Source organism: Apium graveolens, unplaced genomic scaffold (assembly GCF_009905375.1).
Source record: "Apium graveolens cultivar Ventura unplaced genomic scaffold, ASM990537v1 ctg6593, whole genome shotgun sequence".
In the NCBI taxonomy this organism is placed as follows: Eukaryota; Viridiplantae; Streptophyta; class Magnoliopsida; order Apiales; family Apiaceae; genus Apium; species Apium graveolens.
This window is the reverse complement of record NW_027419617.1, coordinates 67,798-84,045: the sequence shown is the minus strand read 5'-3', so window position 1 is coordinate 84,045 and position 16,248 is coordinate 67,798. Positions and strand designations below refer to the sequence as shown.

General features: G+C 33.2%; 1 protein-coding gene and 1 pseudogene across 2 annotated transcripts; one reads left to right on the top strand and one right to left on the bottom strand.

The window, feature by feature from the left end:
* Positions 1–2,333: 2,333 nt before the first annotated feature.
* On the top strand, positions 2,334–9,308 carry LOC141703374 (plasma membrane ATPase 3-like). 2 transcript variants are annotated; one of them, XM_074506905.1, is made up of 22 exons: positions 2,334–2,470; positions 2,660–2,726; positions 2,827–2,946; positions 3,208–3,306; positions 3,424–3,561; positions 3,972–4,106; positions 4,186–4,365; positions 4,450–4,656; positions 4,733–4,852; positions 4,936–5,055; positions 5,142–5,264; positions 5,358–5,462; positions 5,568–5,712; positions 6,394–6,558; positions 6,675–6,913; positions 7,115–7,147; positions 7,284–7,365; positions 7,622–7,782; positions 8,189–8,374; positions 8,458–8,640; positions 8,750–8,928; positions 9,013–9,308. In XM_074506905.1, the coding sequence occupies exons 2-22, from the start codon at positions 2,673–2,675 to the stop codon at positions 9,107–9,109; spliced, it is 2,871 nt and encodes a 956-aa protein (XP_074363006.1). In that variant the 5' UTR covers positions 2,334–2,470; positions 2,660–2,672; the 3' UTR covers positions 9,110–9,308. The 2 variants fall into 2 exon arrangements, with proteins under 2 accessions (XP_074363006.1, XP_074363005.1); XM_074506904.1 differs by lacking the exon at positions 2,334–2,470 and having other exon boundaries at positions 2,513–2,726.
* Positions 9,309–12,192: 2,884 nt separating this feature from the next.
* On the bottom strand, positions 12,193–14,817 carry LOC141703369 (protein NRT1/ PTR FAMILY 2.9-like; annotated as a pseudogene).
* Between the last annotated feature and the right edge of the window lie 1,431 nt (positions 14,818–16,248).

Below are 16,248 nucleotides of genomic sequence, written 5' to 3'. Positions count from 1 at the left end.
AATAAGAGTTAATATTTTATATTTTATATACAGAATGACTTACATTGTGCTCTCAAGTTTTTAGGGAATAATAGAAGAGAACATAGTAGTAGCTTGCTCCCAAGTTTCACTAAAAAAGAGAAAGTTTAGACATAAAAATAGTTAAATAAATTATTTTGTGAGACAATTTCTCCCGATCATCCCAAAAATAAGAAAAAAAAACTTTTATAGAAAAAGTGGATAGAATTTTCTATGTGGATCAATTTCTTTCTCTAGTGGAAAAACTCGAAAACATATTAAAGAAAATTTCAAAATTTTATTTTTTATACTTTTTTTTCTCTCTCTCATATGCAACTCGGGAGCGGACTAGAGACTATTAAAATTGCTTTAAGATTGTGAAATAATGTAAAAGCATCTCTAAATCCTATTCAAGCTGTTAGAATGCTAATATATGATTGTAGTAATATTTTTTTAATAAATCAATTTAAAATTTATTCGAATAATAATTAGGGATGACTCAAATCACCTTAATATTCTTACTATTTACTAGCTTTGTACCCGTGCGATGTACGGGATGATTATTATTTTTTAGATATTTTTTTTAATATTTATTCTTTATTTATCTAATTTTTAATAAGATAATTTTATTTTCTAAATAAATTTTATGTTTTCATGAATAATGTATTTTCCAAAAATATGTACTTTTTGTACTTATATATTTAGTTATTATATTATTATTTTTTTTGCTAAATATTATATTTTTATATTTGACATTGATAACCTAAATATAAGTTATAATTTATTTTATTTCCTTCATTGTTTGATTTTTTTCACATTATAAATTTATAAATAGTATATTTTAATTATATCATATAATATTTTTACGTAATCACATATATATATATTTCTTAATATTGTGGAGTTTGATCAAGAATCATAAAGTTTTTTGGATTTGCATTTTGCGGTATTCGTAATTTTTTTTTATAATTTTTCGGTTCTACTATTGATTTTGAAAAAAAATACTTTACACCTAATTGTCATCGTACTTTTAAATATATTTTATTATATTGGTATTTCAATTTTGAATTGTAATAATTTATTATTATTATTATTATTACTACATTTCTTCCTAATTTTTATGTTTTATAGGATTAATGTGTAAAATTATTAATAAATTTATTATTAAAATTATTAAAATTATTATTATTATTATTAATATTATTACTATTATTATTATTATTATATTTCTTTCTTGCTTGTATGTTTTATAAGATTGATGTACTCTAAATTTTTTAAAATAAATAAAACACATGTAATATTTATACCTAAATATCATTTAAATGTGTATTTTATTTTATAAGATAAAAAAGAAATTATCTAATCAAAAATATTTTAAATCAAAATAACACATTTCAATATTTTGTAACAAAATGATTTTAATTTAATGGGATTAACAAATGATTTCTTGATTGTTACTTATATTTATCTTTATTAAGATAATTATTACTTATATTATATATATAATACTTTTATTATTATTATTATTTTATATCATTTAAAAATATGTATTTATGGTTCAATTTCTTAATTAGTTATCTATTGTGTTTATTATACAAATTATTAGCTATTATAATAGTATAACAGAATAAATGAAATATAAATATATTATATCTACACTTTAGCACCTAATAAATTATTAGACCTATTAGACCTACAATTTATCAATTATTACTATTATTATTATTATTATTATTATTATTATATTTCTTCCTTACTTTTATATTTTATAGGATTGATGTAATCTAAATTTTTTAAAATAAATTAAATACATGTAATATTTATACCTAAATATCATCTAAATGTGTATTTTATTTTATAAGATAAAAATGAAATTATCTATTGAAAAATATTTTAAATCAAACTAACACATTTCAATTTTTTGTAAAAAAAGTAATTTTACTTTTACGAGATTAACAAATGATTTCTTGATTGTTACTTATATTTATCTTTATTAAGATAATTGTTACTTATATTATATATATAATATAATATAATACTTTTATTATTATTGTTTTATATCATTTAAAAATATGTATTTATGGTTCAATTTCTCTATTAATAGTATAAGAGAATAAATGAAATATAAATATATTATATCTACACTTTATCACCTAATAAATTAGTAGACCTATTAGACCTACACTTCACTTGCAATCCACCGTGTATGACGATGAAACCATACCACCAAAACCCCGTTACTCCAATTCTATATAGGATATGATATAATTATGAACACCAATTTGTTGCCGCACAACATTTTTTCTTATTTTTTTAGAAAACCTCTATTATTATATAGTCTCCTCGTTTTCTCAGGTTTATTATATAAAGCTTAAAAAAACAGTAAAACAGGAAGGGGCTTGTAACAGTTACTAGTACACTACTAACTTCTCTCTGAGTTTGAGCTGTTCCACTTCTTGTAGATTTGGTATTGGTGGGTCTACCCTCATCCTCTCCCTTCTTACAAATCTCTCCTTGCTTTTTCCCTTTTGCAATTTCAATTATTAAAACTTTCTCCTTTTACATTTCTTGAAATTTTAACTACACTTTCTTGAAATTGTATGTTTTTAGCTTTATCTTAGGTGGGATTTTAATGGGTTGTAATCTTTTTTTGATTTTATAGACAGTGAAAAAAGATGGAGGATAAGCCTGAAGTTCTTGAAGCTGTGCTCAAAGAAACTGTTGATTTGGTAATGGATCTATTAACTGTGTTCTGTGAAGTTTTTATGTGTGTATAGTTATGTTGTGTGTTTATTTTGTTGATGATTTTATGATTTTTTGTGTGTGTAGGAAAGCATTCCCATTGAGGAAGTGTTTGAGAATCTGAGATGTAGTAAAGATGGTCTTACTAGTTCTGGTGCTGCTGAGAGATTAACTATTTTTGGACACAACAAGCTTGAGGAAGTAAAGGTACTTATGTTATCCTGGGACCACTTGTTTTTTACTTATGTTTCTCATTTTGGAATCTATTTAAGTTGGTCATATCACATATGATTATGCTTAGCTTTATTGTTGTAAATTTGTTGATGGTTTGTCAAGGTGGTGGTAAAATTTGATGTTGGCAACATTGCCTTTGGTTTTGGTCTATGTTGTGTTTGTACTTGTTTATTGTTTTGTGTGCTTGTTTTAGTGCTTTATCCTGATGAATTGTGTTATTTTGGTTGTGTGCAGGAAAGGAAATTCTTGAAGTTTTTGGGGTTTATGTGGAATCCTTTGTCATGGGTTATGGAAGCTGCTGCAATCATGGCAATTGCCCTTGCTAACGGAGGCGTAAGACTGTTTATTTGGTTTGTTTATTTGGTTTCTGAATCAAAAAGACTCTCTGTTATTCATTTGCTTTTAGTTTGCAAACATTTTACCAATCATTAATTTTTGATGTTCTTGCAGGGAAAGCCGCCTGATTGGCAAGATTTCGTTGGTATCATTACTTTGCTTGTGATTAACTCAACTATTAGTTTTATCGAGGAAAACAATGCAGGAAATGCGGCAGCTGCTCTTATGGCACGTCTTGCTCCAAAAGCCAAGGTATTAGAATTTGAATATGGTTTCAGCATGTTTTACACTTTTTGGAGGGATTGCGGAGGTGATTGTATCCTTCTGAATTATCATGGAGCGGGAAGACCTTTTTCTTTCTTTGGTCAAAAAGAAATGTGAAAGTCACATGTCCAGACTTCTATATTATCATGGGTGATTACATCTTTTTATATCTTTTGGTGCACGACTTGTAGTGATGAAAGGGTTTTTTTGGAAGGGCGGGGAGATTTTTTTCTTACCTTATCAACTTACGAAACGAGCTTCAACAAAGCTTTCACTTCCACTGTTCAACCACTTACTCTTCACCTGCCAACAGAATGCAAGAGCATCATTAAGTTAATAGCAACGTAGCTTTATTTAATATAAAAGAGCTTAATTATTTAGTTATCATTTTTACTAAGGTTCTCCGAGACGGAAAGTGGAATGAGGAAGATGCTGCAATTTTGGTTCCGGGGGATATCATCAGTATAAAACTGGGAGATATAGTTCCTGCAGATGCTCGTCTGCTTGAAGGCGATCCCTTAAAAATTGACCAGGTGACTATGCTGTTGAAATTTGGCCATTAGCTACCATTCTACATCACAGTTGCTTAAATAAATGTTTCACATTGTGCAGTCTGCTTTGACTGGAGAGTCTCTTCCGGTGACCAAAGGCCCCGGGGATGGTGTGTATTCTGGTTCTACGTGTAAGCAGGGAGAGCTTGAGGCTGTGGTCATTGCCACCGGGGTTCATACCTTTTTCGGAAAGGCTGCTCACCTAGTAGATTCCACTAATCAAGTGGGTCACTTTCAGAAAGTAAGTGAACACAGTTGTCTTTGTTCTTTATTTTTGTTCTCCGTAAAGTCGATTTTAATTTTATTTCCATCCACGGCGTGACAGGTTTTGACTGCAATTGGAAACTTTTGTATATGCTCTATTGCTGTGGGAATGATTATAGAGGTTATCGTACAATACCCCATCCAAGATAGAAAATATCGCCCGGGAATTGACAATCTTCTTGTGCTTCTAATTGGTGGAATTCCTATTGCTATGCCCACGGTTTTATCTGTAACAATGGCAATTGGTTCTCACCGTTTGGCCCAACAGGTTTACTTTATTCCCTTGATTGCTTTGAGTAGTATAATTTCGGAAATTTGGTGCTGAAGCATGCCAACAATAACAGGGTGCAATTACAAAAAGAATGACAGCAATTGAAGAGATGGCAGGAATGGATGTACTTTGTAGTGACAAAACAGGAACTTTGACACTAAACAAGCTTACAGTTGACAAAAATCTGATCGAGGTCTGTTTATCCATGTTAATCAATGTGGTTATGAGCTAATATTAGCTAATCTTTTGAAATTGAGCCTCATTTATTCTCCGCAGGTATTCGTCAAAGGAGTAGATGCAGATACTGTTGTTTTGATGGCAGCTCGAGCCTCCCGGACAGAAAACCAAGATGCTATAGACACTGCTATAGTTAACATGCTTGCTGATCCAAAAGAGGTGAGCAATCGAGTAAAACAAGTTCCATTCATACACCTTTTAAATTACTCATGCTGACTCACCAAGGGAATTGTCACCCCTGGCAGGCACGTGCTGGTGTTCAAGAACTACACTTCCTTCCATTCAATCCCACTGACAAGCGTACAGCTTTGACCTATCTTGATCGTGAAGGTAAAATGCACCGGGTTAGCAAAGGCGCCCCAGAACAGGTATTGCTATATGTTTGTTATGCTTATGTCTATGACGATATCATCTTGCTCAATTAGTTGGCTTTAATTTTTATTTCTTTTATATGACTTCAGATTTTACATCTCGCCCACAACAAGTCAGATATAGAACGTAGGGTTCATTCTATAATTGATAAGTTTGCAGAGCGAGGATTGCGGTCACTGGCTGTAGCGTACCAGGTACTGGTTTTCTTCTTCTTCCTTCAAAACTGTATGATGTAAACAGGTATTTCCTCTATCTAGTTGTTGCACTTGTCATTTTTGCCCTTCGTTGTTTCCATGCAGGAAGTTCCAGAGTGTAGGAAGGAGAGTGCCGGTGGCCCATGGCAGTTTGTAGGTCTCATGCCTCTCTTTGATCCGCCAAGGCATGACAGTGCAGAGACAATTAGGAGAGCTTTAAATCTTGGAGTAAATGTTAAGATGATTACAGGTGCTTCTTTTATTCATCTAAGGTTATATTCAAGGATCCACTAAAATGGTTTAGTTGAAGGAAGTGCTGTAAATGCCACATCTAGAAAGAAAAATATCCCCTCAATGTCAACATAAACTCACTTGAAACTATGTTTTAAGTAATATAAATGAAGCTTATCTTTATGTCCATTTGAGTATTTGACAGTATCATTCTCTCCGGGAAGAATTTTTTTTTGTGGTGTTTAGCCGTTTAATATGTATGCACGCAGAGATGCATGTTAATTTCAACCCTGAATCTGTTAATATGAAGAGAAGATGCATTTTAATTTCAAGCCTGAAACCATTAATATAAATTTTAAGTGAGATATCTCTAAATAAATGTCTGCAGTTACAGTAGTCAAACACATATATAAATCAATAATATAGAGTGAAATAGGTATTCCAGTAATATCTTAATTACCTTATCTAATATGTATTAATGAGTCATGCCTGGCCGCCTGGGTGTGGACAAAATGGTAGCAAAAACAACCTCTTGGACCAGAGGCTTTAAATGGAAAAAATTCCTGAAATATGCTTTTCTTTAGTTGCATCTGGAAATAAGTGGCAAGATAAAACATACTCAATTTTTAGTGTCTTAACTATCCGTCTCTCTCTTTTTATATATATAGTTTTCCATTCCTGAAGTTGAAACTTATATCAGGGGATCAACTGGCCATTGGAAAAGAAACCGGTCGTCGCTTAGGTATGGGTACCAACATGTATCCTTCTTCTGCTTTGTTGGGACAGAACAAAGATGAGTCCATTGCTGCGTTACCAATTGATGAGCTCATAGAAAAAGCAGATGGTTTTGCTGGTGTTTTTCCAGGTCCGCCATTTGTTTTTGTCATTTCATTTGTACTTGTGGGAGGTTGAAAAGATATGATTGTATAGGTTTCAGCCTAGGTTTTTGGATTGCTTTCATGGTTTGATATATTATTTCAGAGCACAAATATGAAATAGTGAAGCGGTTACAAGCGAGGAAACACATCTGTGGAATGACGGGTGATGGTGTAAATGATGCTCCTGCTCTTAAAAAGGCTGATATTGGAATTGCTGTGGCTGATGCAACTGATGCAGCACGCAGTGCTTCTGATATTGTACTAACTGAACCGGGACTCAGTGTCATTATAAGTGCTGTCTTGACCAGTCGTGCAATATTCCAAAGAATGAAAAACTATACGGTAATCCTCATTTCAATATTGTAATAGAGATGTGTTACTATATATATGACTTCCTGGTGGTTTACGATTTAGTACCATTTTATTTCTTACACGTGACATGCGTCTAGAGTTTCTGTATTGATGTGATGCGCAAATATATTTTCTTAATATGCCACTTTTACATCTGAACTCATCACATTCAATTCTTCTACTGTTTGACAGATATATGCTGTATCTATCACAATCCGTATCGTGGTACGTTATTAGTGGCGTTCTCTCCATCCTTTCCTTTGTTTATTAGTAACTCATAGTCATTATGTTGGGTTGTTGGAGTGCAGTGTCCATATCATTCTATGGAATAATTTCCCCTACTGCTTTTTGTTTGCAACAGGTTGGATTTATGCTGCTAGCCCTGATATGGAAATTTGATTTTCCACCCTTTATGGTGCTGATCATTGCTATTCTCAATGATGGTATGTTCTTTCTTCTGCAGCGCTCAAGAATCTTCTTCTCCTTACACACTTGCAGGCAGTATTGATTCTCAGATATATCTTTAAGGTTTTGAACCTTAGAAAATTGAGTTGAACAATAACATTATTAAGAACATATGTCAAGTAATAACAAATGATATTCTGCAATTCCCTGTACAACTAATATTAAAATCTCTAAAGATTTATTACGATGACGAACTCCATGATTTCTGTCTAAACTAGTAGCTGTTGATGCCAGGTACTATCATGACAATTTCGAAGGATAGGGTAAAACCATCTCCTCTACCAGATAGCTGGAAGCTTGCTGAGATTTTTACCACCGGTATTGTTCTTGGTAGTTACTTGGCAATGATGACGGTTATATTTTTCTGGGCTGCGTATAAAACAAACTTCTTTCCGGTAAGGGACCTACCTGCTAACCATAATTTTCTTAAATCAATAACCGAAGTATTAAACGTCAATCATTTAATGTATGATTCTGTTATAAGATTTTGATGCTGCAATGCGTAATGTTGTTGGCCACTTGTAATCCGCTTCAGTAGCCTATCATTGACCGCTCATAGATATCACCTCCATTGGTGATGATATTAGACTTCTTTGAGCTTACTAGATTTTCTCATTTAACCTTGTCATTTTGTGCTTGCCAGACAACGGTTTTTTTAATTGGCACCATTTTTATAGTCAAGTCACTAACAGTTTAGTGATGATGGGACAATTTAGTTGTACTGATAATTTTCTTTTCATCTAACATGTCAGAATACATTTGGGATTGTACTGATAATTTTCTTTTTTTCTGACATGTAAGAATACATTCGGGGTAAGTTCACTTGAGAAAACCGCTCATGATGACTTTAAGAAGCTTGCTTCTGCTATATATCTTCAAGTAAGCACTATAAGTCAAGCACTTATATTTGTCACAAGATCTCGAAGTTGGTCTTTTGTTGAGCGTCCTGGTTTGTTGCTCGTCGCGGCATTTGCAGTTGCGCAATTGGTGAGGCAATTATCCTTTCACATTAATGGGTGCTTTATTGATCTATGGAAATGATTCTTAGTCTTAATTTCTACGACAAGCAGATTGCTACCTTGATTGCGGTTTATGCGAATTGGAATTTTGCTGCAATTGAAGGAATTGGATGGGGATGGGCTGGCGTAATCTGGCTTTACAATATCGTCTTCTACTTTCCCCTTGACATCATAAAGTTCTTTATCAGATATGCTCTAAGTGGAAGAGCGTGGGATCTTGTTCTAGAGCGAAGGGTATGTCTGTCTGATATACCCAAAATCAGACCATTGTTATGCTTTACATTTTATCTGTCCAATATAATTTATTTTTATTTTTAAAAAATGGTTTCTTTTTCGGGGGCAGGTTGCTTTCACTAGGCAAAAGGATTTTGGAAAGGAACAGCGGGAGCTTAAATGGGCACATGCACAAAGAACCCTCCACGGGCTTGAAGTACCGGATACCAAGATGTTTAATGACAAATCAAATTTTACCGAGCTTAATCAGATGGCCGAGGAAGCTAAAAGAAGAGCCGAAATTGCCAGGCAAGTAGCTTGATTAAAATCAGCAATATAATTGGTTCGGGAATATGAAAGAAAAGTTTATTGATCCACATTGTATACATGCAGGTTAAGGGAACTACACACACTCAAGGGTCATGTTGAATCAGTAGTGAGATTGAAGGGTCTCGATATTGATACAATTCAGCAATCATACACCGTCTAAGAACATAAGTATGTACTTAGGCTACTCTGATACATATTGAGAATTATGCTTCCCCTTCAGCTCTTAGGTTGTCTTTCTGTCAGTTGTAATTTCCTGTGTTTAAATACATTGTTATTCAGTCGTGTCAGGGGTTTGCTATCCCCAGCAATACAGCTAAACTGGGATGTGGAGCAATTATATATATTTTGTTTATACTTCATATAGTAAGAGTCTTACCCTTGAACTGAACCAGGCCTCTTAGGTTCAGTACCTTGCAGGGCTGTGATATTACCTACTCTCTAGAATAGGTAAATTCCTCATCTTATTACTACTGTACCAGCCCTATCTTTGCCTATTTCGCCAGGATTAATCATTAAAGCATAGGCAACCTATAAGTATCTAGTCGACCAGTCGGATCTTCATGTTAACAGTCTCTCCTTGGAGTAGTATAAACTATTACTCTTCCCCGATTGTAGACATACCAAATATGTTTGGTTTGTATCATAATCAAGTACTAGGAAAAAAGACATCTAAAAATGGTTGATTCTTGATTCAGAAGTACCAAGAATAAAAGCAAATTTAAAGTTCTCTCTACAAAAAGTTAAAACAAATATTAGATAATAATCATAAAAAATAATTATAATTAGTCATCAACTCTTCATACTATGTAGTCATTGAATCATACGAATATACGTGTAGAACTAGATAAAACATAAACATAAATAATGCGTATTACGGATTGACGACAACGGGGAGGGAGAGTTTTTGGTAGAAACAAGAACTGGATCGACGGCAACCGGGGAGAGAGGGTTTTTGGTAGAAACATGAACCGGATCGACGACAACGGGGGAGGGAGGGTTTTTGGTAAAAACATTAACTGGATCGACAGCAACGGGCAATGGAACGTTTTTGGTAGAAACAGGAACTGAATCGTCGACGACAAGGGAGGGAGAGTTTTTGGTAAAAATAAGAATTGGATCGATTATAAAAGGGGAGGGAGAGTTTTTGGTAGAAACTTGATCGATGACAACGGGGGAGGGAGGGTTTTTGGTAGAAACAAGAACTGTATCGACGACAATGAGGGAGGATGGTTTTTGGTAGAAATATGAACTGGTTTTTGGTAGAAATATGAACTGGATCGACGACAACGGGGGAAGGGAGAATTTTTGGTAGAAACATGAAGTGGATCGACGACAATGGGGGAGGGAAATTTTTTGGCAGAAACAAGAACTTGATCGACAACGGGGGACAGAGAGTTTTTGGTAGAAACTTGATCGACGGTATCGAGGGAGGGAGGGTTTTTGGTAGAAATAGCAACCGGAGTCGTCTTCGCGGGATTATTTGATGGGGGAGGGAATTTTTTGGCAGAAACAAGAACTTGATCGACAACGGGGGACGAAGAGTTTTTGGTAGAAACTTGATTGACGGTATCGGAGGAGGGAGGGTTTGTGGTAGAAACAGCAACTGGAATCGTCGTCGGGGGATTATTTGATTCTTTTTTAGCCGCCTTGTAGTTGTCGTATTTATCAATCACCTCCCTGCAAACAAGTCCAAGAAGAAGTGAGCTGCCGTATAACACATACGTACCAACTTTACTTTCCGCCATACTTGTATTAATTAGTATCCTCGATCATCAACACAATCCTCTAGTTGAAGAAAAACAAAGACGGTAGCTCAAGTCTTGTGAAAGGGTTTAGTACGTAATGCTCCCTCCGTCCTTTTATTTGTTATAGTATAAAAAGGGAGGAAAAGTAGGGAAATGAGGGACCCATTGAGTATTTTTGGTAAATTTTAAAATGTAAAGGAATAGATAGTACATCCAAAAAGAAAAGTGTAAAAAAAAAAAAAAAAAAAGAGGGAGTATGTTTTTTATATGTTGTTTGTCCAAGCACGTATGACGTTTGTTAGTTATTTTTGTCGATTGAAATTCTATGATTTTAATTTTTTTGAAATAGATAGAGATGTTATAGATAGAAATGTTATGTTAATATAATTCTAACTGGATTAGTATAAATAATTGATTGTATTTTTTATTATTAATGATTAGTTTGAAGATGTTTGTTTGATATTATTCAAAGTTAACTTTATATTTTATATTAATAGCCAGTATTACATGCTCCCAGTCCATGTTTTTCAACTTTAACAGTCTTTGTTTGATTTTTTATACTGACTTGAAATTACATTTATTATATGATCAAAAAAATTAAATATCTTATCAATATAAATTATAGTTAATGTACTTTATAATATATTACATTCAAAATTTTAAACAAATAATTTCAAATTTACTCTTTGTACGCTCAAACTCGGCTCGTTTAGTTCGGAATCAACTCGGACTCGGCACTTGTACGTTTTCGTTTTCACGAAATAAATACGGTTACCTCGGATAACTTGTCTCGGATAAAGTTTATATGTATTATAAGTAATAAATTATTACCAAACACTTAAATATTTTTACTAGTACATTTTTGTTGTCACTTATTAATAATTTAATTATTTTAAAATTTTTGTTTATCTTTTTAAGTTAAACACTTAATTTTTTCGTAAGAAAATTAGCAACATTGATATCACAATCTATTCATTTCCAATTTTTCAAATTTTTATAAACACCATTAAATAATTTTTTAGTATACAAATACAAAATTTAAGTATCAAAACATAATAAAATTTTGACATCGACAATTTAACAAGGAATATACGATTTCTAAAATTTTGAATTTCCCAATAATATAAAATAAATTTGGATATTTTCTTCAAATTTGACTTGAAAAATAGAATGATATAGATTTAGAAATAAGTGTGTGTCAATAGTGATCGTGTTTATCATTATAAGATAAAGACTAGTATTTGATCCTTATATAATTTGTAAAATTATAAATTATATTTTAAGATTAATCGAGTAAATAATATATGCAAAATATTAGTGAACTCGATCCTTTTTAAACTGCTCTACTGATTGTTTGTGAGCAAACTTGTGCTTCACTTATACTCGTTTATTAAACATCATTAATTATAATTAATTAAATTACTTTTTTATATGTTTAGAATTACTGATTTAATTTAATACTAAGCATTTTTTTGCAATTTTATAATGGAGACGAAAAGAAGAAAAAACAAAATTTATACACCAAACCCATATCTCACAAGTCCTAACCTTTTGAATATCAAAAACTCATACTTTTTGAGGTATGAGTTTCGTAATAAACTTTTGTCCAACTAAAACATCAAATATGAGTTTTGAAATGAAAATTTCAAACCAAACAACCCAAAATTTCGTAATTTATATGGACCGTTACTGTTTTTTGATCCCATGAGGTAAAAGATAACATCCAGTCTATACTCTGATTCAAGTATTTGAGATGAAGAGCCTATACATTACCAAAACAACATCATATGCATTCAGGGCTGAAAGAGACTAACTTGTATTAATCCATTTGTTTTGGTTCCATCTCAGTTGAACTAGTTTCATTATCTTGAGTCCCTTTGTACTTGTACCAATTGGAACAAACTAGAAAAACTAGTGCATTAACTGCTGAAAGTGCAGCTAAAAGGTAATAGAAATAATCCAATTTACCCTTGTTAAGATCTTCTGATAACCAGGCTCCAGTAGCAGAATGTAATGTAGTCTTCTTAGCCATGATGATCAGAAAACCATAAAAGTAGCTACCAGCTGCCATTCCCATGCAGTAGAATGAACCTCCTATACTTTTCATGTTTTCGGGGAACTCCTTGTAATAAAACTCTACTAATGCAACTGAAGTAAGCGCTTCAGCTATTCCGTTGAGTGTCAGCTGTGGAATCAACCAAAATCCAGACATAGATGAAATCGGGCCACGATGAGGTTGGAATCCTACAGTTGGTTCTGTAAGAGCCAAGTGCCTTCTCTTTTGTTCGATAAATGCAGATAAATCGATACTGCTATGACGAGGAACATACCACATCCGATTCTTTGTAGGAGTGTGATTCCTGCTTCTTTTCCTGTTATTTTACGGAGTTGTGGAACTATGATTCTGTCGTAAATGGTTAGAAAGATGGTGCAGCTGAGCATGACAAAGACTACGTAAGTTGCTGGTGGGATCATGAAATTGTTCTTTCCAATACGCCTATCACATTGCATGGCTTGAAAGACTATAAATTGGTGCTGTTGAGCTGTTGCAGCGGTGTAGATGACGCCGCATGCCCATATGGGTAATACCCTGATGAGACATTTAACTGCTTCAACTTGCTGCAAACTGCAGAGGTTCCATGGTTTCATTGGTGTACCATCTGGATTGATTTTATCCTCTTCTGTCATTACGGCTGATTTGTCCAGACAGCTGATAACATATTACCAAGATTATTTAGACAATGGTATGGGTATAATATTTAATTTCTGTCATCTCAGATTGTTTACTTACCTAAATTGCTTAGTGTGAGGGAGCTTAGAACTGATAGTCTTGGGAGGTACATAGTTGAAGAGAGAAAGGGAAAGCTGTTGTGGCAAATGCCTTTTCTTGAAAGCAGCCACAAGAACTCGTAACACACTTGTGATTGGGCTGCCCTCAGCCTTCACTTTGACATATATTTTTGATCCCATGAAGAAGACTATACATGATATGAACATGAAAATGGCTGGAATTGCCAAACCAATGGACCAGCTGATATTTGTTTGGATATAGACTATCAATGTCAAAGATACCATTTGAGCAAATGTCAAAGTGATAAAGTACCAGTTGACGAAACTATTAATTCCCCTTTTCCCAGATTCAGTGTTGGGATTGAACTGATCAGCTCCGAAGGCCATGTTGCAGGGACGGATGCCACCAGCTCCGATCACCATTAGGGCAAAACCACAGCATAGAACAAACAATTGGAATGAAGTTGGTCCAGTGCACACCTCTTTTGGTCCACACATGGGAGGATGCAGCCAGTTCACTATTGCTGTTAAATCTATTACAAGTAACCCCTTCATTCACAAGCAAGGACCAATTTCAACAATCTGTTTTTCATTTGTAAAAAGGTTAATCTGATTAGTAAGAAGTCATGAAAAGTAAGTACCACAAAAGATGCAATCGATGCAAAACCGAGAGTCTTGTAGCGACCAAAGTAGGTATCAGAAAGATAAGCGCCAACTAAGGTAGCCAAATTGGTGGTGCCATTGAACGCGCTCATAATAGTCGTAGCCTCAGTGCCTTGCATATTGAAAACCGTTGTTAAATAAACCATGAGGTTCCCCAGGAGCCCCATTGATCCCAGCTTCTCAAATGTCTCGTTTCCTGAAAAAAATATAACATGTTAATGAACATCTACAACATAAACTAGCCTGTAAGGTAGCTCCTGAGTCCTGACTCTTCCTTTAAAACATTCAAGAAAAAATGGAAATAAATAAAAAAATCTTGATTTACATACCTATAATATATGGCATGGCTTTGATTCCTCTGTAGTTGACCTGAGGTTCATCATTTTCTTGGTCCTTGGTCTCATCTTTAATTTGGACTATCTTTTCATAACTTATACTTATGGATTCCATCTCCTCTTTATCCATTGCTTAGAAAAATATTATAATTCGCCCCTGGAAAAAAATGTCAACAAGGACAAATCAAACAACTCTCTGCTACGATTAGTCCGACAAACGGACTAATAGTAGCAGGTTGTATATGGATACCAAAGCAAATTTAAGAACGTATTAGTTTCTCCGGCAATGTCCAGAGAAACTAATATTGTTCTGGCAAAATCAGGGAACCAGAAACTTTTCTTGAGAAGAAGAAAACAAAAATCCCATGTCTGTTTGTTTATATATAGGCAACAGACAAAGACGGGAAAAATGTGAATCGTTTAATTTGGAAGGTTTGAAAATCATGTAAGATATGTTGCATCTTTTGGTGTCTCCGCTGTTAATATAATCTTTAGTATGTGTTGCTACAATGCTATTTACACGGATTTTACTAAAATTTGCACGGCTATTTATTCACAATGTTACTGCGTTCATTTTACTAACAGGTTTTTCTTTTTATTCACCAGATTAATTTATAACTTTCATTTTGAATTGAAACTATATACTCAGGATGAGGGGTTCATTTCGATTCCATGTACAGAACTTTACGTTATAAATTTCAATACATTGCATCAAACAAGGACCAAGAACTAAATATATGCACGTATTTAACAGTGTGCATGCAGACTCTTCATTGGATATAATATTTCATTAATGCATCAAACAAGAGGCTCTTAAGATTTTAATTCTTGCAATGCAACCTCAGGGCCAGAGGTGGTGTCTTTGCTTGCCACAATGATGTAGAAGATATAGTCTAATTTACCCTGGTTAAGATCTTCTGCTAACCACCCCTTTTCTCCGTTATTCATTGCAGCTCAATCTCGATATATTGGTATAAATCGTTTAACAAATACAGATTCAACTTTAAAATGTTTAAAAAGGTTATTGAGTCACAACGATAAACCAATTATTAAATAGATTATACTAACTTAACATTATACGAGAAAGAAAAATAATGCTTAAGTCGGATATTATAAATCAAAAAATAGATGAAATATTTTTCAATTGTTCAAAAATAAATATGTTCGAGATCTCGACCTTATATCTCAAGAAAAATAAGGCTAAAACTCTGATTCATGTGGTCAACATCATAAGTATACTTCATCTAATAATAAAAGTAATAATAGCGAAAAAATCGATGATAACAAATAAAATTAGGATTACCTATATGAATAAAAGTATGACATGAAATTAATCACTTCGCTAAAGTTGAATTTGCCTCGCTACATACACACGGACTCATAACAATCAACCTCCAGCGTTACACGACATAGCCTCACCGGTGTAGTACAGGGAAACATATAGAAAACACCTTTTTATCATTGCCCAAAATATTAATTAATAACCTTTATTACCAAGTTTTGGTTTCACTTATTTTTTCATGTATATCATCACTTATTCTTTCAAGTAAAACTCTAAATGTATAATATTTATTCTTCTTTTACTTTTATATGACTTATAATATTTTTTTATTTTACCCGTTTTTAATTGCAATTCTAATATTAATTATAACTCAGTAATCTTATTTCTCATATGACTCAATAATATATTTTAATGAAATAATAATTTTTTTGAAATTGTATAATTAACATCAATATCGTACTCAATAGTTTGAGTTAGATTTTCT